The sequence below is a fragment of the Dipodomys ordii genome, unplaced genomic scaffold (genome assembly GCF_000151885.1).
Source record: "Dipodomys ordii isolate 6190 unplaced genomic scaffold, Dord_2.0 Scaffold155, whole genome shotgun sequence".
In the NCBI taxonomy this organism is placed as follows: Eukaryota; Metazoa; Chordata; class Mammalia; order Rodentia; family Heteromyidae; genus Dipodomys; species Dipodomys ordii.
The window spans coordinates 999,958-1,022,850 of NW_012267371.1; the positions used below are offsets into that span (position 1 = coordinate 999,958).

A 22,893-nucleotide genomic window follows, 5' to 3' on the forward strand; every position below is an offset into this window, starting at 1 on the left:
AGCTCTTCAGCCCAAGGTAAGTGCTCTACCACTTGAGCCACAGTGCCACTTCCGGCTTTTTTCTTTTTGCTTATGTGGTGCTGAGGAATCGAATCCAGGGCCTCATGCATACAAGGCAAGCACTCTACCACTGAGCCACCTTCCCAGCCCAAAAGAGGTTATTTAAACATCCTTTGCTTAAGGTAATTTTAACTATGTGGAGCACAGAATGTGAAAAAATAATGTGATTCATGTACTCATATAAATGACCTAAGGATTGTGGGAAATTGTATATTTATTCAAGAATCCATCCTAATGGTTTAGTTTTTATATCTGCTGCAATTAATACTTAGGAAATCGACAATCTAAACGGAGAACCTCAGATTTGGCACCAGCAAAATGTACCAGTCAATCAGAACTGAAAGCTGGGCACCGGTGGCTTATGCCTGTAATCCTAGCTACTCAGGAGGCTGAGATCTGAGATCACGTTTCAAAGCCAGCCCAGGCAGGAAAATCCATGAGACTCTTTATCTCCAATAATTTTTTTTTTTTTTTTAAAGTGAAGTTGTGGCTCAAGTGATAGAGGGCTAGCCTTGAGCAAAAAGCTTAGGGACAGCATCCAGGTCCTGAGTTCAAACCCCAGGACTGGCAAAAAAAAGTAATAGTGAACTCTTGCTGGGTGCCAGTGGCTCCCACCTATAGTCCTAGCTACTCAGGAGGCTAAGATCTAAGAATTGTTCAAAGACAGCCTGGGCAGGAAAGTTTGTGGGACTCTTATCTCCAGTTAACTACCAAAATGCCAGAAGTGTCTCAAGTGATAGAGTGCTGGCCTTGAGCAAAAAATCTTAGTGACAGCACCCAAGCCCCGTCCCTGATTTCAAGCCCCAGGACCAGCACAAAAAAAAAAAAAAAAAGTGAACTTGCTGGGCGCCAGTGGCTCACACCTGTAATCCTAGCTACTCAGGAGGCTGAGATCTGTTGATCATGGTTCAAAAGCCAGCCCGGGCAGGAAAGTCCATGAGATTCTTATCTCCAATTAACCACCAGAAAACCAGAAGTGGTGCTGTGGCTCAAGTGGTAGAGGGCTAGCTTTGTGCTAAAGAGCTGAGGGACAGCACCCAGGCCCAGAGTTCAAGCCCCATGATCGACCAAAAAATAATTAATAAATAAATAAAGTGAACTCAGGGGAAGTTGAAAGAGGGAGGAGTAAAGTCTAGCTGGGAATCTCCCACCAGAGTGGGTCTGCTGGACAGACCTTCATAGCTGTTGGTAGTTGCAGCTTGTAAATACCTTCTGAGGCCAGCCCTGGGCAAAAACCTGAGACTCTATATGAAAATTAAAGCATAAAGGGCTGGGGTGAGGGAGATGATTCAAGTGGTATAGTACCTGCCAAGTAAGCATAAGGCTCTGAATTCAAACCCCAGTACCATGAAGGAAGGAAGGAAAGGAGGGAGGGAGGGACAGTAGAGAAGAAAGGAAAGAGAAGGAAAAAAAAAAAACCAGGCACCAGTGGCTCACACCTAAATCCTAACTACTCAGGAAGCTGAGATCTGAGGGATCATGGTTCAAAGTCAGCCAAGGCAAGAAAGTCCATGAAATTCTTGTCTCCAATTAACCAGCAAAAAAGCTGGAAATAGAGCTGTAGCTCAAGTGGTAGGAGTGCTAGCTTTGAGCACAAAAGCTCAGGAACAGCATGTAGGCCCCGAGTTCAAGCCCCAGAACTGGCACCAAAAAAAGAAAGACCTTCAATAAAATAGACATGCTGCACCTGCCACAGCACTAATGATCAAAGTGTAGATACAGCCAGGTACTGATGGCTCACACTTGTAATCGTAACTACTTAAGAGACTAAGACCTGAGGATCTTGGTGCAGAGGATTTAATCCTTGAGACTCTTATCTCCAGTTAGCTACCAGAAAGATAGAAATTGTTCAAGTAGTAGAGTGATGGAACAGTGAAAAAACTGAGTATGTATACAAGGCCCTAAGTTCAAGCCCTAGTACCAGCACCATCTTCCAAAAAAGTGTAGATACTTCTTGAACATTAACTCAATCAGAATGTAAATGCTGAGGAACAAAAAAAAGAAAAAAAAAGAAACTAGTTCCTGATGAGATGAGTTAGGGAAGACTGTGGAAGGAAGCAATGAGTATTCCCTGGACAGAAGTTGCTTGTCTGTCTCAGGGTATGAAAGGTAGTTCTGTAGAATGTGCCCTGCCCTGCCAGGTGACCTGACACCTCATCTCCTTTCAACTTAGGCAAGTCTCCTGGCTTGTGAAGGCCTAGCAGGTGTGAGTTTGGTTCCCACTGCAGCCAGCAAGAAGATGATGCTGAGCCAGATTGCCAGCAAGCAGGCCGAGAATGGCGAGCGGGCAGGTAGCCCTGATGTGCTGAGGTGCTCGAGTCAGGTACAGCACTTGAGTCCATTGTGGCACCTGGGGGTAGGGTGGCCCGAACTCTCTGCCAGGAGACACCAGGTTTTGATTCCTCCATGCTTCCAATTAGGGAAGTAGGGAAAGAGGGGATCCAGCTGGGAATGAATGAAAGATATGGGTATTGAGAGTTAAGGAAGGTCTTTCTGTACCTTTGGGCCATTAAAACAAGGGTACATGGAGAGGAAATAAAGGAATACTTTATGTTTTGGGGCAGGTAGTTGACTCATTTGCAACAAAAACAAGTATTTGGTCTCTCATCTTGTGTTCTGAGATGGACTGTGAGTTTAGATTTAATTTGTTTTCAAAGGGTCACCGGAAAGACAGTGATAAGTCCCGGAGTCGCAAAGATGATGACAGCTTGGCTGAGGCCTCTCATTCAAAAAAGACTGTTAAAAAGGCAGGTAATGGGGTAATACCCCAAAACTTACGTAGTTTGGTAATGGGTGATCTTCCTCTTTTGTCCCTAAATGCTCTGGTCCCTTGCAACAAGTGAGTGTGTATCCCTGATTTCATCCCAAAGTACACTTCAGTAGATGATATCTACCCTTACTGGACACCCTTGGTACATATGGGAGAACATGACCATCCTCTACCCCTGGCAGGGACAGGCCAGCTCCAACTCAGGTTGTGCTTGGTGTTGGATGTGACATAATAGGCAGCTTATCCACACCACCTCCTTCCCCAGAGGGGCTCCTAACCCTGAGGAATGTGGCAGATGACAGCACTTGGAGACAGCATCAGAGAGGTTCTTTGTCTCTTGAACCCAGGAGAGAATGGTTTTTAGGAAGAGGGCAGAGGGAGCGCCTCATGACATACCTGATTGTTGCCCCCAGGTGGTGGTAGTGGAACAAAATGGTTCTTTTCAAGTAAAGATTCCCAAAAATTTTATTTGTGAACACTGCTTTGGAGCCTTTAGGAGCAGTTACCACCTCAAGAGGCACATCCTTATTCACACTGGTAAGTCTCATACCTGTATGCAAACTGATATTCAAAGCGGGAGAACAGTCTATAGCTTAGTTTCTGTATGGATATGTAGCTGACTGGTTGGGTTTATTTTCTAGGGGAAGTATTAAAAATGAAGGAAGAGGAGGCTGGGAAGGTGGCTCAGTGGTAGAGTGCTTGCCTTGCACGCATGAGGCCTTAGGCTCAATTACTCAGCACCACATAAGCAGAAAAAGCCAGAAGTGGCACTGTGGCTCAAGTGGTAGAGTGCTAGCCTTGAGCTGAAGAGCTGAGGAACATTGCCCAGGCCCACAACCAACCAAAAAAAAAAAAGAAAGAAAGAAAATGGAGGAAGAGGATAAGTGAGTGAAGTAGAAAGATTGCATGGCTCTTTATTTGGCATCCTTGAGACAGGCAGCTTTGGGGTCCCCTCTACATTTATGATAGCTTAGGCATATGGGAAGATAGCTAGAATATGATCCCTACTGACATCTACTTCTATGTCTCCCTGAACCAGGTGAGAAACCATTTGAGTGTGATGTATGTGACATGCGCTTCATCCAGAAGTACCACTTGGAACGCCACAAGCGTGTACACAGTGGCGAAAAGCCTTACCAGTGTGAACGTTGTCATCAGGTAAGGCTCACATGACATTTTCTGCAGCAACCCACATGTGTATGTAAGCTTTACTTTCCCCAAGAACCAGGGCCATCTCCTCCTCACTCCTGACTGACAAGGAAGCCACCTGGCGTCCTTAGTAGTTGGTGCACCATATTTCTCTGGCCTTACATAGCTCATAGTGGAGAGGACTTGTTAAAATATTATTAGCATTTTTTTCTTTTTTTAAATTTTTTTGTCAGTTGTGGGGCTTGAACTCTGGGCCTGGGTGCTGTCCCTGAGCTCTTCAGCCCAAGGTAAGTGCTCTACCACTTGAGCCATAGCACCACATCTGGTTTATCAGGTGGTTAATTAGAGATAAGAGTCTCATGGAGTTTCCTGCCTGGGCTGGCTTTGAACCACAGTCCTCAGATCTCAGCCTCCTGAGTGGCTAGGATTACAGGCATGAGCCACCTGCACCCGGCCATAAGAGCATTTCTTAGGCACATACTCTGTGTTGGGTACTATGAGGAGGACATACGTTACATTAGATTTTGGTGGGGGTATCAGTGGTCACTTAACTATGGCTTTGTTGTCCCCATTTCCCATATTGTGAGATTTGGAGAGGTTTTGAGTTTTGAGACACAGCAAATCAAGGACACAGAGCTGGTTATTCAGTCCTGCTTTGAAGGAAGAGATATAATCTTCTTTGCCCTAAGGGTCAGTATCTGATATGATGAGAATATATAAAAACTAAAACAAGAACTAGCGATAAGGAATGGTAGTAGATAACCCTTGGTTGATGCTTTGCTGTGTCTCAGGCTTTGTTCCATATTTGCATTGAATCTTCAAAAACATTTCAGTAAATGAAAGTTGTGGAGCTGGATGTGGGGGCACACATCTCTAGTCTCAGCACTGACAGGAGGATAGTAAGTTTACAGACAGCCCTGGAGGCCTGGCACTGGTGACTCACTCCTGTAATGCTAGCTACTCAGGAGGCTGAGATTTGAGGATCTCAGTTCAGAGCCAGCCCAGGCAGGAAAGTCCAAGAGACTCTTATCTCCGTTTAACCTCCAGAAAACCAGAAGTGGCACTGTGGTTCAAGTGGTAGAGCACTTGTCTTGAGCTGAAGAGCTGAGGGACAGTGCCCAGGCCCAGAGTTCAGGCCCTATGACCAACCAACAAAAGAAAAACAGTCCTGGACTATAAAGTGAGATTCTGTTTTTAAAAAAAATAAAATCCATGAGGAGGACGACTGTCCCTCTGGTTATCTCCACCCTTTTTTTTCCTGGTTATCTCCACCCTTTCCACGTGCCCAGTAGCTATGTGGTACTGTAGCTCAGCTCAGGGACAGTGCCCAGGCCCAGGGTTCAAACTATTTGGTGAGGGACTAGAATTAGAGTTGAGTGATAGAGCATTTGCCTAGCAAGCCCTTGTTGCATCTGTAAAATGGCTTTTTTTCCTTCTTTTTTTTTTGGGGGGGGAGGGTGTGGGGGGTCCAGTCGTGTGGCCTGAACTCTGGGCCTGGGCGCTGTCCCTCAGCTCTTCAGCTCAAGGCTAGCATTCTACCACTTAAGCCACAGCACCACTTCTGGCTTTTTTCTTTTTGCTTATATGGTGCTGAGGAATCGAACCCAGGGCCTCATGCATGCAAGGCAATCACTCTACCACTGAGTTACCTTCCCAGCCCCAATCTTTTTTCCTTTTTGTACCAGGATTTGAATTCAAGGCCTCGTAGTTACTCGACTTGCTTGCTTGGCTGGTGCTTTACCGTTGGATCCATACCTCCAGCCCAGCTTTTTTTTTGGCCATCATGGGTTTGAACCCTGGGCCTGGGCACTGTCCCTGAGCTCTTCAGCTCAAAGGTAGCACTCTACCACTTGAGCTACAGTACCACTTCAGTTTTCTGATGATTATTTTTGGAGATAAACTGTCTCACGGACTTTCCTGCCCTGGCTGGCTTTGAACTGTGATCCTCAGGTCTCAGCCGCGTGAGTAGCTAGGATTACAGGCATAAGCCACCAGTGCCTGGCTCCAGCCCAGCTTTTTGCTGATTTATTTTGGAGGTAAAGTCTCTGATTTTTCTGCCAATTGGCCTTGGACTGTGATCCTGTGAATCTCAGCTTCCTAAGTAGCTAGGATTACAGGCATGAGTTGCCATCCCCAATGAAATAGCTATTAGTTGATGAATGAAGCAGCTACACTGTGAGTAGTTACATTTATTCTATTCCTACAGATTAGTGGACAAATTCAGGACCATTAAAAATAATTTACCAGAGTCACACAAGTAGTAAGTAATAGAATCAGGATTTGGAGCCAGGCACTCTGGCTTTAGAACCTGCATTCTAAACCACTATACGACATGTACCTTCTGTGTGGGAAGGAGCTAGATGACTGGCATCTGAGTCCCTCCCTTTCTTCTCAGTGTTTTTCTCGGACAGATCGATTACTCAGACACAAACGGATGTGCCAAGGCTGCCAGTCCAAGACTTCTGACGGGCAGTTTGCACTATAGGTGCAAGGGGCCCTGGGTGGTGGGAATTATCAGAAGAATTTACTGAAGAGTACACCCCCTCTGGTCTGATGGTCCCGCCACCGCCGCCGCCGCCCCGTCTGAACTTGTCCCCCTCCTGGAGGTTGGACTCAGGAGATCAGAAGAGAGCATCGGGACAGTAGTTCCAGAACCTCAGCTCTGTAAATAATCTGAGACTTTATGAATCTCGGGGACGTTCCTACAGCATTCCTGGGTAGGGGAGCTAATCCCTGAACCCTTGGCTGAGGTTATAGGTGAGGACTCAAGGTCAAGGACCAAGACTGAAGTATGGCTCCCACAACCTTGGACTCCAGCTGGCAGCTGAAATGGAAATGATTGGGGAAGGAAATTTGTTTGTTCTGTTCTTGTTTTTTTTTTGTTTGTTTATCCAAAAGCAATCTCAGCGGGTAAACTGTGGATACAGGTAATCTGAAGGCATAAAGTCCTGATCCAAAACAGGGACACCACCCAGTCCAGTTCTTAGTTACAGTGTTCTAGCCCTGCACCTTACCTCCTGTTTGAGAGAAAATAGAAACAGGGCTGGCTTACTTTGGCAGCCTTATACACTGTAGGGACAAAAGAAAAGGTGGTGGGAGAAGTGAAAATGGACTGGATCCAAGAAGAGTGGTATCTCTTGACCTCCCCAAGAGAAGAGCTTGTACCATGGGTATTGTAATGACCCATGCCAATGCCACATGAGTACCAGATGGGATCAGCTCAAGTGCCTTTTGGAGGAAACTTGGGTGAGTGGTCCATGAAGCCCTTCCCTTCGGGCAGTTGGTCTTGGATATGGCTTGTGGCTACCTCACTGTCATTGATTCCTAAAGCTAGACAGAGGTGTTGAGCAGGGAGTTGTAGGTGTCAGAATGGGTTCTTTCCTTATGCCCTTTTAGGAACAACCCAAAACAGTCCCAAATTGACTAATAACTATTTGAGAAACGAAGGAATTGGTAGACCCTGTTGAGTGGTAGAAGCTGTTCTTCCTGTCCAAGTCCTATTGCTATATTCAGGTAGAAAAAAAAAATGGGGGTTTGGTCATTGGTCCCAAAGAACAAGATCTTGGCTTTCTTCTTGATGGCTATCCCTACAAATAAAGAATGAGGGGGGAGGCAAGCCACAGAGAAAGGACTACAGGAAGAAACTTAATGTAGATTTTATTAACCATACTCTTTACTCCTCTGCTCCAATACCACTACCCTGCCCACCCCCCAAAAAGGTGATCAGATATGTGTTTGTGTATGGTACATGAATGCTTGTGTTTGTATGCTTGGAGGAGATGGCATATTATTGAGCCAAACTCTTCTTTGGCTGTCAGTTTAGGGAAGTTTGAGCATTAAACAGCCTTTTCCCACCCAGACCTGATGGGTGCTTAAGTCCCAGTAGGAGCTGAGAAACTCAAATTTCAGAAACAGAAGGGCATTATTCCAGAGGGTTTTTGTTTATTTGTCTGTTTTCTTTAAAGATTGGTTCAACAGTCTAGTGGTTAGGGTGGTTTTTCATCCAGACCAGGGTAGGTAAACATGGATTTTCTAAAGTAAAATAAGAAACTTCTTTCTGCTAAAGAAAGGATCCTTATGGGGAGGATATAGGGTTCGGCTGACCTCCCCACCCACCCCTGTGACCTCCCCTGATCCATGGGAATCAGGGGAGGCCTGTCTTAGTAATCATGGAGACTGGTGAGCCTGAGCACTGAACTGTTGGTGGGAATCTGAGATGGTATCTTTCATAGTCATTGATGGCAGTATTCATTGCCCAGAAAATGAGGGGAATAGACAGGAGCAGCATCGTCTTGGCTATTGCCTGATCCAAGGAGGTAGGGGTACAGTACTTCAGGGAAAGAGAAGGGAGACATGGCACCTTTTAGCTTTTCTCTGACAACACCTGAAATCTTTTGGGGAAGATGCTGAGAAATGTTCATTGCCTTGTGTTATAGCTTTATGCTGGTACTCCCATTTGATGTGGTCCCTGCAAGCAGGGGCATCTTTCTGCATGTGAGCCCTTCCTGTTACAAGGTTTTGCTGGGGCCAGAATTGTTCTTGTCAGTCACCTCTGCAAAGAAGGATACATTAAGAATTTCACCCTTCCAAAAGTGCTTTTGAAAATGGAAACCCATCTTCCCTTCCACTTGTAGGTAGATGAGAATGCTTGTGGAAAGAAACACTTGAGTGACCCATGCCTCTACATGTACAAGTATGTACTAGGTCAGATGGTGGGGCACACCTGTCGTACCAGCACTGGACAAGCTTAGGCAGAAGAAATGCAAATTCAAGCCCAAAAAGTCAAATAACAGTGTGACCTGGCCCCTGCAGACCTTGGCTTCCTGCCTGGGGAGGAATTTTCTGAACATGTGTGCAAATGGCTATACCAAAACCACCCCTGCCAAGGCTTAGGTGTGGGAACTCAGGAGCAGGTTATTGGTCCACTTGTTCAGATGTTGATGTTCTGAGGCAGTGGATGCGAGTCTAGATGAGCAAAGGGGTAGAGAATGATTGGCCACCCGAAGGGCCCAGGAACCCCATGTCTACCCTGTGGAAACCACAGACAGACCACTGCAAAGGCTCCTCAACCCAATGCCCTAACCTTCTGCTGGGGTAGGGACTAGCACTGGAAAGATGCCTCAGGTGTGTTTGGAATGAGGGGAATGGAGACAGGGCAGGCACTCAGGACCTAATCTTGGGAAATCTTGGGAAGAGTTCCAGTCCCTGGATGGTCCCCTGTACCAGGTCTTACCAGGCTTGCCCTTTCCAGCACCCCTCTTTTCCATCTACCCCCAATAGCCTCTTGTCATCATTTAGCTACTGATTGATTGTGCCCCGTGGCTTGACATTGAGGGTTAGAAGAGTGGAATCCCACCACAGCATTTAACCCTCCCCCGACGCACACTGCCTGTGCCATGGCCCTGGGGCTTTTATCTTCAATCCCCTTCCTGCCCTTTCCACCTTTTTTTTTTTTAATATACTTATTTTGCTATGGGGGAGGGGACTATCAAATGAACAAGATCACTTTTAAATGGTAGTTTTTATAAGATGTTATAAACTTGTATCTTTTTACCATTAAAGTGCAGTGTATGTTCCTTTGTGATATATTTAGGGTATTTAAATAAAGAAGAATGGGGCTTTTCTACGTTCCATCTCCTCTGGAAAACTATCCTGAGGGCCAGAATGATTTTTAGTAGTTTTCCTTCTTGGCACACACATACATACACACACACCAGTATAAACAAACCACAACTTGGAGTCCTCTGTAAACATCCTTCTAAGACTCCTCTTTCTGATGGGCATCAGTGCCTCATACCTGTAAGCCTAAGATATTTAGGAGGCTGAGATCTTAGAATCACAACTCAAAGCCAGCCTGGGCAGGAAAGTCCACAAAACTCTATCTCCAATTAACCATGAAAACCAGAAAATGAGCCGTGGCTCAAGTAGTAGAGCACTTGCCTTGAGCACAAAAGTTCAGACACGCTGCCTAGGTCCTGAGTTCAAGCCCCAGGACCAACACCCAAAAAAAAGTTCACTGAGAAGAAATGAGTAGAAACAAAAATGGCCTCAGATCAGACAAGAAAACTAACAAGACAGAAGGGTTACCAGGTACCGGTGGCTCACGCCTGTAATCCTAGCTACTCAGGAGGCTGAGATCTGAGGATCACGGTTCAAAGCTAGCCTGGGCAGGAAAGTCCGTGAGACTCTTATCTCCAATAAAAGCACTAGAAAACCCGAAGTGGCACTGTTGCTCAAGTGGTAGAGCACTCGCCTTGAGCTGAAGAGCACAGGGACAGCACCCAAGCCCAGAGTTCAAGCCTCAGGACCAACAAAAAAAAAAAGAAGGGTCACAATAAAACAAAGGCAGTTTTTCTCAGTGTTCCATTAGTCCACTTGAGACCTGGAGTGAAACAGCTGTTGGTAGGCCAGCAGCAGAAGCCAATCTCCCCTTGTTCAGAGAACAAGTAAATGAGCTTTCTTGAGGCCCAGGGTGGGCAACCTGCTTGGCCTTGTAAGGTGAAACAAAGTGAAAGCTGTAGGCTGATGTAAGACTTTATTGTATATTTGCGTGGGAGAAACCCGCTTTGAGGTGGAGAACTAAGCTGCAGCAAATCTGACACCTTAACTTGTCCGGAAGGTGAAGTAGGTAGCAGCCATTCCACAACAGTGGATAAATTTCCTATCATCCCCCATCCTACTATTTTTCCAGAGCAAAGAGCCCTACATGAATGAGTCTTCCCATTCAAAGACTGGAACCATCTGTCCCTTGAAAGTTGGGATTGACGGTGGTCGTGATGGCACTTTGGTAGAGAGGATTGTTGTCCTATGGGAAAAGGTTGCAAATTATGAAAGAAAATCCAGTTATTTTCCTTATCTAGTTCTGACATCAATCTGGAATTTGAGCGAGCTTCTAGGAGCTGAAGGAAGTTTGTGAGATTATCTAAAAGCATAAGCACCTAGGTGGGAAGCTGAGACTAAGGCAGGACCAGAACAGGAGAAGCAGGTTTTAAAGAAAGCCCAGCCCAGGGGCTGGGAAGGTGGCTCAGTGGTAGAGCGCTTGCCTCGCATGCATGAGGCCCTGGGTTTGATTCCTCAGCACCACATAAGCAGAAAAAGCCAGAAGTAGTGCTATGGCTCAAGTAGCAGAGCACTAGCCTTGAGCTGAAGAGCTGAGGGATAGCATTCAGGCCCAGAGTTCAGGCCCCATGACCAACAAAAGAAAAAGAAGGCCCAGCCCAGTGTGCTAGAAGGCTCTGTCCTTACCTGCTTCCAGTTGAGTTGCTGCTGCTCCTTCTCAAAGCGGATGTATTCTTTGCGGTCATAGATTTCCACTAAGAGCCGGTAAACTAGGACTAGCCCCAGTCCCACTGCCACAATGCCTCCTATACAGCCCAGCACGATGGTCTGGGTATGGTCTGCTTCCTCTGGGAGGAAGAAAACAGATTTTTGAAGGGGCCAAGGCATAGGGATAGATGGGCAATTGCCCTTGACAAGGTATCCAGCCTCCCCAACTTTTGTTAGAAGAAAGAATATGAGGCTACTATTGTGTGGCCTAGCTGCACCCACTTGGGCCATCAGTTCTGCCTTTGTCCTGGATTTCCAACTCATCCACACCCCCAGTTCTGAAACCCTACCCATCAAACTTCCAGAGCTCCATTTATCATGTCCACAGTTAACCCATACACTTACTTTCCTGAAGCTTCACTGTCAGGACAGCTCTGCCTCCAGCCTCTTCCTCCACCAGGAAGAAGAACAGCTGCTTATCCAACGTCCTCTCTTTACACCAGCCACCACCCAAGATAGGAGCCAATGTCAGTGTCACATTGGTGTGGGCACAAGCTATGCTGCAGTTGGCAGCCAGTGGGCCAGTCCGAAAGGCCCCACATTCTGCACAGTCCCTGTCAAGTGGATGTCAATAAGTTCTCATCTGGGGAATTTTATCCAGTGGCCCTCACCTACTCCACAACATGAGGTAGATCAGGCAGGTATTCAGCAAACCTCACTGTGCCAATTGGCTTCCACTATGCAAGACATGGGGTCTCACCTGTATCTCTCACATGGTGTCCTGCAGCCTGGGCACTGGTCACACAGAACGCCATAATAGCCATCCAAGCACTGGCAGCGGTTGCACTTGCAGAGCCCATGCTCACTGCAGAGTTTTCCCTCAGAGCTGATACATCTGTCCACGTCCCCACTGCACTCACATGCTCTGCCCGTTCGGTTAGCATGACAATGACACACTCCACATTGGCAGTGGCCAAAACCTAAAATAGAGCCATGCACAGGGTGACAATCATACTCCCCTCATAACTAGCCAGTGCATACCATCATAGGCCTATACACTCACTCCATCTCAAGTGTGCTGGGCATATCCTCCAAATTACACACCAGAATCTTTGGCAAGCTCTCACTGTCCACAGAGTGGGAGGGCCCAACTGATCCCACCCTTCTAAAGGCTCCAGGTACCTCCACAAAGGATGCCTTCATGTCGCTCACAGCTGGCATCATCACACTCGCACAGACGCCCAGAGCTCTGTCCACTGCAGCTGCAGCGTCCACATTGACACCGTCCCTTCCCACTGCACAGGGGCCCTGTTCCATTGGGAGTCCGGCACCCAGACTCCAGATCCGGGGAGGATAGCTCAGCCTCAGAGCATTCACATAACCTACCCAGTCGGCCAGGGGCACAGCTGGGAGGGGAAGGCAGAAAGACCTGTGCGTCAGTTTGACAATACTTGACCAACCCCAATAGCCTTTAAACCCAAGTTTTGGAAACAGGTGGAAACAAGTAACTCAAAGGATACAGAGAGTTGAGTACCAACATGGAGGGAGGGACAAATGAAAGGGTGTTGGCCAAGAAGAAGTCCTGGGCATATATGCAAAGCTTCAGGGCATAGCATTCAGATAGAGTCCTGAGATATCTGATAGACTCCAGTGCATGGGCAGAAAGCATAGGAGGAGGCATCACTGGTAGGGAGCTAGAGGGGTGAAGGAATGAGGAGGCCCTCACCTGCACATCCCACACTGAAGGTGTCCCTGGCCATCACTGCAGTGGGGAGCCTGGGGCTGGTCATCACTGCAGTTACAATCACACAGTGTGTGCAACTCCACAATCAGCTCCTCTGAGAAGCCAAGGGCTCGGAGCCTCAGAAGATGGGGACCTGGGAGGCAGTTGTTAGCTTGGAGAGTAACCCAGAAATCTACCTGAGGACAGGATGGACAAGAACCAAACTAAGACTACTTGTGCCTGCACCCGCCCACACCCAAATCTGCTGACCATAGAGCTCTTAGTAAATTAAGGGATAGGGTCATTCGAACACCCATCTTCCTAGAAACACACCCAGCCCCCTCACAAAGGACAAGGTATGATTACCCTGCTCCTACACTATTCTCTGTGCCTCTTCCCCATCTTTTCCTCCATAAGTTTCCCACTTCCCACTTTCTGTCTACCTTATCCTATCTGGCTCTCACCGTCTGGTTGATTCTGACATGGGTGCACTGTCCCCGAGCTGCCCCAGCCTCCCCCTTCTCAGGACCGCCACACTGGCTTTTATAAGAGATGTCAACTCCTTGAGGAAGTGAAGAGTGTTCAAGGGTCACGGTGGATGATAGGCTCTACGGGAAAAGAAGGAATGGGTTATCCACATGAAAACAACTAATTCCACATTCTGCTCTCCCCAGCCAATCCCAATTCTGCCTGAATCCTGTCCGTGGCTTCCCTGGGGTTCCTTCCATTCTGCCCAGCAAGGAAGTATGTCCTGAAGAAGGACTCAGGAGCACCCTAAGTGGAATACACAGGATCCAAAGGCCTCTCCTTTAGCGTAGCAGCCCCACTGTCTACAAAGGCTGCAGGACCTGAGCTAGCTAGGTGTTGCAAGTGTGCGGTATTTGTCAAATTTCAAACCAGGACACAGCCTGTATGCATCTAAGGTCTAATAGGCAGACATGCCATTTATCCTGGCATTTTCTCACATGGTTCCTATCAAGCCCGCAAGCTAGGCACCAGTGGGTCACACCTGTAATCCTGACAACTCAGGAGGCAGAGCTATGAGGATCACAGTTCAAAGCCAGCCCAGGAAGGAAAGTCTTTGAGACTCATATTTCCAGTTAACCACCAAAAAGCTAGAAGTGGAACTGTGGCTCAAGTAATAGAGCTAGCTTTTAGCAAAAATAGCTCAGGTACAGTGCCCAGGCCATGTGTTCAAACCCCAGGACCAGCACACAAAAGGAAGTCCACAGTCTTAAGATCATCTGCCTAGCAAATGTGAGGCCTACAGTATAGATGCAACTTAAGGCCAAGAAACACTTGAGGCTTGGTTCCTTCCAGTTATAAAATTCTGTGATCCAGTCTGGTTCTAGCAGCTTATACCTGTAATCTTAGCTACTCAGGAGGAGACCTGGAGGATTGAGCTTTAAAGCCAGCCTGAGAAGAAATGTCCAAGATACTCCCAACTCCAATAAATCAGAAAAATGCTGGACTAGAGGTGTAACTCAAGTGATAGAATACCAACTGTGACCAAGAAAGCCAAATTAAGAGCATGAGGACCTAGGTTCAAGCCCTGATACACACATAAACAAATCTGTGGTTCTGAATTATTTATAAACTGTGAAAGCAGGTAGAGTGTCTTATCCTGTATGTTCAACCTACTTGTTTGCTTATCTGTGACTTTGGGCCAGGGTTAAGTGAGGTAGTGAACAGTATGTGACTAGAACAGCACTTGGAAGAATGAAATAAAAGCTAAATGAATGTTACCTTCTTCCTTGCCCAAAGCTGGGCACCATCCTGTGTGTGTACCTGACACTTAAGATTATGGTGGCTCATGCCTGTAATCCTAGCTACTCAGAAGACTGAGATCTGAGGATGGCAGTTCAAAGCAAGCCCAGGCAGGAAAGTCCATGAGACTTAACCAATTAACCACCAGAAAATCAGAAGTGGAGCTGTGGCTCAAGGTAGAAGAGAGTTAGCCTTGAACAAAAGAGCTCAGGGAGCCGGGTGCTGGTGGCTCACACCTGTAATCCTAGCTACTCAGGAGGCTGAGATCTGAGGATCGCGGTTCAAAGCCAGCTCGGGCAGGAACATGAGACTCCTATCTCCAATAAACCACCAGAAAACTGGAAGTGGCGCTGTAGCTCAAGTGGTAGAGCGCTCGCCTTGAGCTGAAGAGCTGAGGGACAGCGCCCAGGCCCAGAGTTCAAGCCCCGCGACCGACAAAAAATAAAAAATAAAAAAATAAATAAAAAAAGAGCTCAGGGACAATGCCCAGGCCCTGAGTTCAAGCCTCACAACCATCCAAAGGAATGACTTATGAGGGACTGGGAGCAAGGCTCAAGTAATAGCACCAGCTAATAAGCATGAGGCCCTGAGTTCAAATCCTAATACCACCCTCCCCAGTGAGCAAACTGCAATCACAACCATATATATGCAAACTGTAGGAGCTATGGAATGATATAACCAGACTGACCATGCAGTGGTAACGTGCTTCTCTACCACATACTCAATCCTCAAAACCACCACCAAAAAAAGATCATGCCCTCACTTCTGCCACCCTCTCAGAGCATGCCTTTCACCTCTCCCATATCCACCCTGGCTCTTCTCTCACATCATAAGCATCCATGATGAGCTGCACCACGTTGCTGGAGTCCTCACTCAGCTCCCCCACAGCAGACTTGGGGATCAGCTGACTCAGCTCCTGAGTTATGAAGAGAGGAGGGAAATGGATACAACGCTAAGAAATGGACTCTCACGCCTATAATCCTAGCTAATCAGGAGGCTGAGATCTGAGGATCGCTGTTCAAAGCCAGCCAGGGCAGGAAAGTCTGTGAAACTTTTATCTCCAATAAACCACCAGAAAACTGGAAATGGCCCTGTAGCTCAAGTGGTAGAGCACTAGCCTTGAGCTGAAGAACTGAGGGACAATGTTCAGGCCCAGTTCAAGCCCCACAACAGACAAAAATAAATAAATATGGACTCTTGGGCTGGGAAGGTGGCTCAGTGGTAGAGCGCTTGCCTTGCATTCATGAGGCCCTGGGTTCGATTCCTCAGCACCACATAAGCAAAAAAGAAAAAAGCCAGAAGTGGCACTATGGCTCAAGAGTGGTAGAGTGCTAGCCTTGAGCTGAAGAGCAGAGGGACAGTGCCCAGGCCCAGAGTTCAGGCCCCATGACAGGACCTCCCCCCCCCAAAAAAATGGACTCTTTCAGCCAGGCGCCAGTGGCTCACACCAGTAATCCTAGCTACTCTGGAGGCTGAGATATGAGGATCACATTTCAAAGCCACTTGGGGCAGGAAAGTCCCTTAGACTCTTGTCTCCAATAAACCACCAGAAAATCAGAAGTGGCATTGTAACTCAAGTAGTAGAGCACTCGCCTTGAGCTGAAGAGAATAGGAACAGTGCCCAAGCCCAGAGTTCAAGCCCCACAACCCACAAAAAAAAAAAAAAAATGTCTGAACGGTTTAAAAGGTGTATAGGGGGTGGAGAGTGGGTCTTTATTCAGCCAGCTCTTACCTGATAGACAGGCAGTGCAGCACTGGTGACAGCAAAGATGGGCTGGATGTTTGCTTCAGTGAGGGCCTGGGCAACTTGACTCACAGAAGGATAGTCCTGGGGCAAGGAGTAGAGGCAAAGTAAGCACTATGATCTTCCCGGAAATATACCAAGTGCTCTCAGCCTAGGGAACCCAGGATCCAGAGTTCCACCTGCTAGATAGAGTGTTGGCAGAGTAGAAAAGAGGAAGTAGGTGCCACAGGCTTCCTGTCTGAGAAGCTAGACACATGGAGAGGAAGAAATGCTGGGGGAGATGACAGTGTCAATACGATGGTTGCTAGTTAAGAAGTCCCTCCCCCCAAAAAAGAGAAGATGTAGCTCATATGGGAGGGAGAGATGGGAGGGAGGGCGGGAGGGAGAGGTAAGACTCACAAATTCTGGGCTACGGCTATAAAGACCATTGCTGTCCAAGTGGCAGTGCCCATCACTGGGCATGAAAATGCCTCCCAGCTTTCCATCCCCAGCTGTGTGGAATGTATCATCTGAGGTGAACACCAGCAACCGGGACACATTTCTCCAGCCAATCTGTTCCTGAAGTATGGGGTAGAGAGTAAGCTTAGCCTTGAGCTGCCCCAGCCAGCCCTATAATCCAAGCCCTATAACCCAGCCTCATCTGTTTGCCTGGATCCATTTACCTATACCCCTTTCCTCCCATTCCCAGCTTTTCTTGGTCCTCAGCCCCCAAATAGGACTGCTGCTAGTGGATGGTCTTGCCGAGCACTAGTGGCTTACTCCTTAATTCTAGTTACTTAGGAGGCTGAGATCTCAGAATCTTAGTTCAAAGCCAACTCCATACAGGAAAGACTTACCTCCAGTTAACCAAAAAAGCTGAAAGTAGAGCTGCGGCTCAAATTGTAGAACACTAACTTTGAACAATAATGCTCAGGAACAGTGTCCAGGCCCTGAGTTCAAGCCCCAGGACCCGCATAAAATAGAAAAATGGTTGTCCTCTTGCTCAAGATATTTTACCCCCACAAGGCGGTTGCTAAGATCAGTATGCAAAGTACAGTGAGAAGATAATGAATTTGCACTCTCTAAAACATGGTTTTAATTGAATCCCATAAAACCATAGGAGCAGTCCTTTCCCCAAATAAATCTTTCATGTCCCACATCCTCACCTGGCAGAGGGCAGCCTGCAGAATGGCATCAAAGCCACCTTCAGGTGAGTCCAGGTTGCCAGATACACTCTGTCGCCCCACCTCCCGTTCAAAGGCCTGGGCATCTCCTGTCAGGGACAGCACATGCTGAAAGCTGAAGGGCGGCTGGCATCGCTCCAGCCGGCTGGGGCAGGGGTGGCGCAGCTTGGAGGGCACTGTGCTCACAAAGGGCAACACCGTTTTGTCCACAAAGGAGCCAAAACCTGGGGGGGAGGAGGAACAGGCATGAAGCTGTGCCAGGAGTCACTCAACGGGCAGCAGCAGGATTGGAAGGGTCACTTCTGGGGACTCAGAAAGTCATTGCCCCTCCCAAACTGCAGAAGCCTAGCTTGAGTGAGTCCTTGGTCTCAGGAAAGTGAAGAAAACACACAGAGGCTGCCCAGCTTCCTGAAGGCTAAGGAAAGCCAGAGTATAATATGTGTAAAAGTAACAGGAGGCAAGTCAGGCACCCGGTAAGTGGCTCACGCCTGTAATCCTAGCCACTCAGGAGGCTGAGATCTGAGGATTGGGGTTCAAAGCCAGCCCAGGCAGGAAACTACCACAAAAGCCAAAACTGTGGCTCTAGTGCTTCAGAGACAGTGCGCAGGTCCAGGGGTAAAGCCCCTAGGTCCAGCATCAAAAAAGAAAAAGGAGAAGGAAGACAGAAGAAGGAGGAAGAGGAGGAGAAAGAAAAGGAAGAGGAGTTGGCGTAGGAGGGAAGAAGGAAAAGAAGAATAGAAATAAGGCAAAGGAGAAGCTCTTGAGCAAAGGAGAGAACACAGAATGTAGAGTAGGGACGATGACATGTAGGCTTTTCCAAGAGTCACAGGGCTGAAGAGGATGGAATGAGGGCTGTATCCAGGCTGGTAGATCCAGAGCAGATGTGTGACTTTAAGCAGCTGTCTGAGCCTGTCCCTCTGTGCTTCCATCAGTTCTTCTTGCACAGTAAATCCTAAGTCCCCTTCAGCTCTAGAAGATAAGTTGTGTCAGGATCTGGCCCAGCCAGGTCTGTAAAACAACACTAGGTGGGAGTAATAAGCAAAGCGATCCAGGCTAGAGGCAGAAGGGCTGGCAGGGAGTGGGGTCGGGCTGTGCGCCCCTCACCAATGCGCACGGAATGGGTGACCTCCTGCAACCGCACCAGCAGGGCGTGCCCGAGCTGGCGCACGCGCTCCAGGTCATCCTTCATGGAGTAGCTCAGGTCCATGAGGTAGTACAGGTCCACCGGGTACCCCGCGGCTCGGAGAAAGCGCACTCGCAGCTGCTGGGGCTCCCCTGGCCGGATGGGGCAAGGATGCAGAGGCTCGAGTCAGCAGCCGAAGGCCTTGGAACCTGCCCTCCCCCCCACACCAGACACCTTGGCACCGGCCTCACCGAGCCGCAAGGTGAGGCGCACGCGCTGCGGGGCCAGCTGGGTGGCGCCCTCGCCTCGGACGCCGTGGTTGAGCGGCTGGTCCTGCAGCACCTCCTGCCGGCCGCGTGGTTCCTCCAGCTCCCCGGCCGGGCACCCCCGGGCCAGCAGCTCTTCGCGCCGAGCGCAGCGCCGGGCCTCCGCCTCCCCCGACGCAGTGAAGTTCTGCACCCACAAAACAGAGGGGACCCCCTCCCAGCCTGTGCACACCTCAGCCTCGCTCCCAGAGCCGCCAGCCCAACCTGGCCGCCTATCCCCTCTCCTCTGGGCCAACTCCCCGACGGCCCCTCCTCCCATTACATCCCCTCCATTTCCCTACACCTACCCTGATGAAACTCAGTCTCTGTCAGAGCCCCTATTTCCTATCTCTGCCTCCCCTCTCCTTATCTCATTCTCCCTTCCCTGGCCTTCTACTCTTCCCTTCCCTTTAGAGTCACAGACTTCCTATTAAGGACTTTAACACACACACACACACACACACACACGGACCTCTTGCCCAACATCCCTCTCCCCCCCAACCCTCCCACTAAAATGGGAAGGGTGTCAGCCTAAGGTCCACAGTTCCTGGAAAGGAGTAGAGGGGCAGAAGAGGAGGCAGCTTCCCCACAGGGTGTGTGGCAGCCTACACTGACTGGAAAGCCACAGGGGAAGGAAATGGTTAGTGGCTTCTCAGCTGGCCTGGGTGGCAGCCCTTGGTCTAGTGATTGGAAGAGGCAGACATAGTCCTAACTGTCCCCAAAGTTTCATCTTCCCAGGCACAACCTGGGACAGGTGCCTCTGCTTCCCACCAACTCACGTCTATGTGTACTTTACCTGTCTTCCCAGATTTATTATGTGCCTTTCTTCTGGCCTGTTGCGGCCTCTATGGGTCTGCCTCTTGTCTTACACTGGGCCTGTACTAACCTAAATCTCCTTCCTGTGAGACAGTTATCTGCAATCCCCAGCTCTGGTAGTCCTAGGTATCCTACACAACCCCTGTCTCTTTAAGGTACAGATGTCAACAAAGAACATAGCCTCACTGGGGTGCCAGTGGCTCATGCCTGTAATTCTAGCTGCTCAGGAGGCTGAGATCTGAGGATCACAGTTCAAAACCAGCCTGAGAAGGAAAGTCCGTGAGATTCTTATCTCCACTTAACCACCTAAAAACTAGAAGTGGAGCTGTGATTCAAAGCAGTAGAGCCTTAGGAGCACAAAGCCCAGGCCCTAAGTACAAGGAGGAGGAGGAGGAGGAAGAAGAGGAGGGGGAGAGGAGGAGGCCTTATTTGATCAACCAGGAAGACATACTCCCCAGCATCCTCCGTGGTTCAAGACTTCCCTCCCCCAAGCACCCAACACAAACCCAGGGTTTCAGAAGCTTTCCCTTCCTTCTACCAGCTCAGTCACAGGAAGCTACTGGTCCAAGAACATAACTCCCACCTCCAAACATGGACTCAGAAACTCCATCATAGACTTTCAATTATGAGCTGAACTGAACTCCCTCAAATTCCTCTGCTGAAGTCCTAACCCTTCAGTGTAGTGGTATTTGGGACATGAGGCTTTTGAGAAATAATTATGTGTAGCTGAGGTCCTGAGGGTGACAAGCTCTTGATAGGATTAGCATTCTTATAAGAAGAAACCAGAAGCTGGGCTCAGATGGCTCATGCCTGTGATTCTAGCTACTCAGGAGTTTGAAACCTGGAGAAGACAAGTTTGAAGCCAGTTCAGGCAAAAAAAAAAGAAAAGAAAAGAAAAATATCTGTGAGACTCCATCTCCAACCAGTCAAATGCCAGACTAGAGACATGGTTCAAGTGGTATATAGAGCCAGCATGAGCAAGAAAGTCTGCTGAGAGTGTGAGGCCCTAAGTTCAAGCCCCAGTAAAAAAAATAATAAAGGGGCTGGGAAGGTGGCTCAGTGGTAGAGCGCTTGCCTTGTATGCCTGAGGCCCTGGGTTCGATTCCTCAGCACCACATAAGCAAAAGGAAAAAAGCCGGAAGTGGTGCTGTGGCTTAAGTGGTGGAACGCTAGCCTTGAGCTGAAGAGCTGAGGGACAGTGCCCAGGCCCAGAGTTCAGGCCCCACGACCAGACCCCCCCCCAAAAAAAAAGAAGAAGAAGAAGAAAATAATAAGAAAAAAAGATAGCCAGTGTATAATGAGAGATAAGAAGAAAACCCTGCCAGATGTAGGTGGCTCATGCCTATAATCCTAGCTACTCAGGAGGCTGAAATCTGAGGATCATGGTTCAAAGCCAGCCTGGGCCTGAAAGTCCACGAGATTCTTATCTAGTGGTAGAGCACTAGCCTTGAGTTGAAGAGCTGGGGGACAGTGCCCGGGCCCAGAGTTCAAGCCCCATGACAGGGACAAGGGCTCAAATCAGCCATTGCTTTGATCTTAGATTTCCCAGACTCCCAGATTATAAGAATTTATTTTTATTTATTTTGTTGTTTATTTTTGTGGTTGTAGGGCTTGAACTCAGGGTCTGGGCGCTGTCCCTCAGCTCTTTTGCTCAAGGCTAGTACTCTACCACTTTTAGTCACAGCTCCACTTTCAGTTTTTAAGTGATTAATTGGAGATAAGAGTCTCAGGAGAGGGAGGGAAGGGGGCGGGGCTGGGAAGGTGGCTCAATGCTAGAGTGCTTGCCTGGCATGTATGAGGCCCTGAGTTCAATTCCTCAGCACCACATAAACAGAAAAAGCCAGAAGTGGTGCAGTGGCTCAGGTGGTAGAGCATTAACCTTGATCTGAAGAGCTGAGGGACACCATCCAGGCCCAGAGTTCAGGCCCCATGACTGACAAAAAAAAAAAAAAGAGTTTCATGGGGACTCCTCTGCCTGGGATGGCTTCGAACTAAAATCCTCAGATCTCAGCCTCCTGAGTAGCTAGGATTACAGGCGTGTAATCAAGCCACCCCATCTATGATAGTTTGTCATGAAAGCCTCAGCTGGCCGATAACACTTTTTACATGTATACATGTCCAACAGACCTTTCTGCCTATACTCAAGCATGAATTCCCAACACACACACACACACACATTTCTCATGCACACACACATTAAAATGGTCCAAAAGCATCTTTACCAATTGTTTGCACCATGCACAACTGGGGTGTGAGAGAATGCACTTCTGGCAGGTGGCAGCTGGTTGGCAGGACCCTGGCAAGGACTGGTCAGGAAGCCCCCATTCTGTGGCTTCCTCTGCACCTCTTCCCAGGACCAGAAGGGACACAAGAACCACTGACAAAACCACCATGGTCTGTGAAAGGATGCAAAGAGGATTCTCAGGGTGGACCCCCAAACTTGCAGCCCTCTAAACTTAGCTTGTGGTTGCCACTCCCCAAACTCTACCCCAACTCTTTCTCCTCCTCATAGTTTCACATCCACCCTATAAATGCAGCAATTTCTTCAAAATTATGGGAAGGAAGGGGACAAGTGTCAGGCTAGTCTTTCCTTTGTACAGACCTCCCAATGTCAGAATAGACAAAGAGGCCCAAAGAAGTCTCTAGGACAGCCTGAAGGCACTAAGGGCTACACCTAGGTCTCTTCACCAGGATTCCAAGCTAGTCTGGAGGTAGAAGCAAATGAGAGACCCACCAGACTCCTGTCTGCCTCCGTCACTCACTGGCTGTGTGGCACATCAGGCTTTTTCTCTTGGACTCAGCCTCCATATCTATAAAGTGCAAGGGTTGAATAAAATACTCTGACAGCCTTTCAGGTTTCACAGTGTTGTATTCTAAATTAGGGCAGAGGGTCAGTAATGGAACTGAGAGGAAGGAAGGCTGGAGTAGATTAAGAGAGTGCAAGAGCCGGGCGCTGGTGGCTCACGCCTGTAATCCTAGCTACTCAGGAGGCTGAGATCTGAGGATC

The 22,893-nt window shown here is 48.3% G+C and overlaps 2 protein-coding genes across 4 annotated transcripts in view; one reads left to right on the top strand and one right to left on the bottom strand.

The window, feature by feature from the left end:
• The window catches only part of Znf740 (zinc finger protein 740), a 12,223-nt gene extending 3,472 nt beyond the window's left edge, over window positions 1–8,751 (top strand). For both annotated transcript variants that reach the window (XM_013032508.1, XM_013032509.1), the window contains exons 3-7: window positions 2,234–2,383; window positions 2,718–2,807; window positions 3,244–3,367; window positions 3,870–3,988; window positions 6,375–8,751. In XM_013032508.1, coding sequence (XP_012887962.1) covers window positions 2,234–2,383; window positions 2,718–2,807; window positions 3,244–3,367; window positions 3,870–3,988; window positions 6,375–6,464 — 573 coding nt within the window. In that variant the 3' untranslated portion in view covers window positions 6,465–8,751. The remainder of the gene's footprint in view (window positions 1–2,233; window positions 2,384–2,717; window positions 2,808–3,243; window positions 3,368–3,869; window positions 3,989–6,374) is intronic.
• Window positions 8,752–10,495: 1,744 nt separating this feature from the next.
• The window catches only part of Itgb7 (integrin, beta 7), a 17,619-nt gene continuing 5,221 nt past the window's right edge, over window positions 10,496–22,893 (bottom strand). The window contains exons 2-15 of one of the 2 annotated variants that reach the window (XM_013032522.1): window positions 22,109–22,282; window positions 19,017–19,218; window positions 18,747–18,917; window positions 17,625–17,866; window positions 16,879–17,037; window positions 16,468–16,563; window positions 15,562–15,651; window positions 13,433–13,576; window positions 12,972–13,165; window positions 12,428–12,651; window positions 12,006–12,225; window positions 11,651–11,859; window positions 11,225–11,385; window positions 10,496–10,784 (exon numbers count right to left, since the gene is read on the bottom strand). In XM_013032522.1, the coding sequence (XP_012887976.1) occupies window positions 10,704–10,784; window positions 11,225–11,385; window positions 11,651–11,859; window positions 12,006–12,225; window positions 12,428–12,651; window positions 12,972–13,165; window positions 13,433–13,576; window positions 15,562–15,651; window positions 16,468–16,563; window positions 16,879–17,037; window positions 17,625–17,866; window positions 18,747–18,917; window positions 19,017–19,218; window positions 22,109–22,279 (2,364 nt within the window). In that variant the 5' untranslated portion in view covers window positions 22,280–22,282 and the 3' untranslated portion in view covers window positions 10,496–10,703. The remainder of the gene's footprint in view (window positions 10,785–11,224; window positions 11,386–11,650; window positions 11,860–12,005; window positions 12,226–12,427; window positions 12,652–12,971; window positions 13,166–13,432; window positions 13,577–15,561; window positions 15,652–16,467; window positions 16,564–16,878; window positions 17,038–17,624; window positions 17,867–18,746; window positions 18,918–19,016; window positions 19,219–22,108; window positions 22,283–22,893) is intronic. The other variant, XR_001175665.1, reaches the window with a different exon arrangement.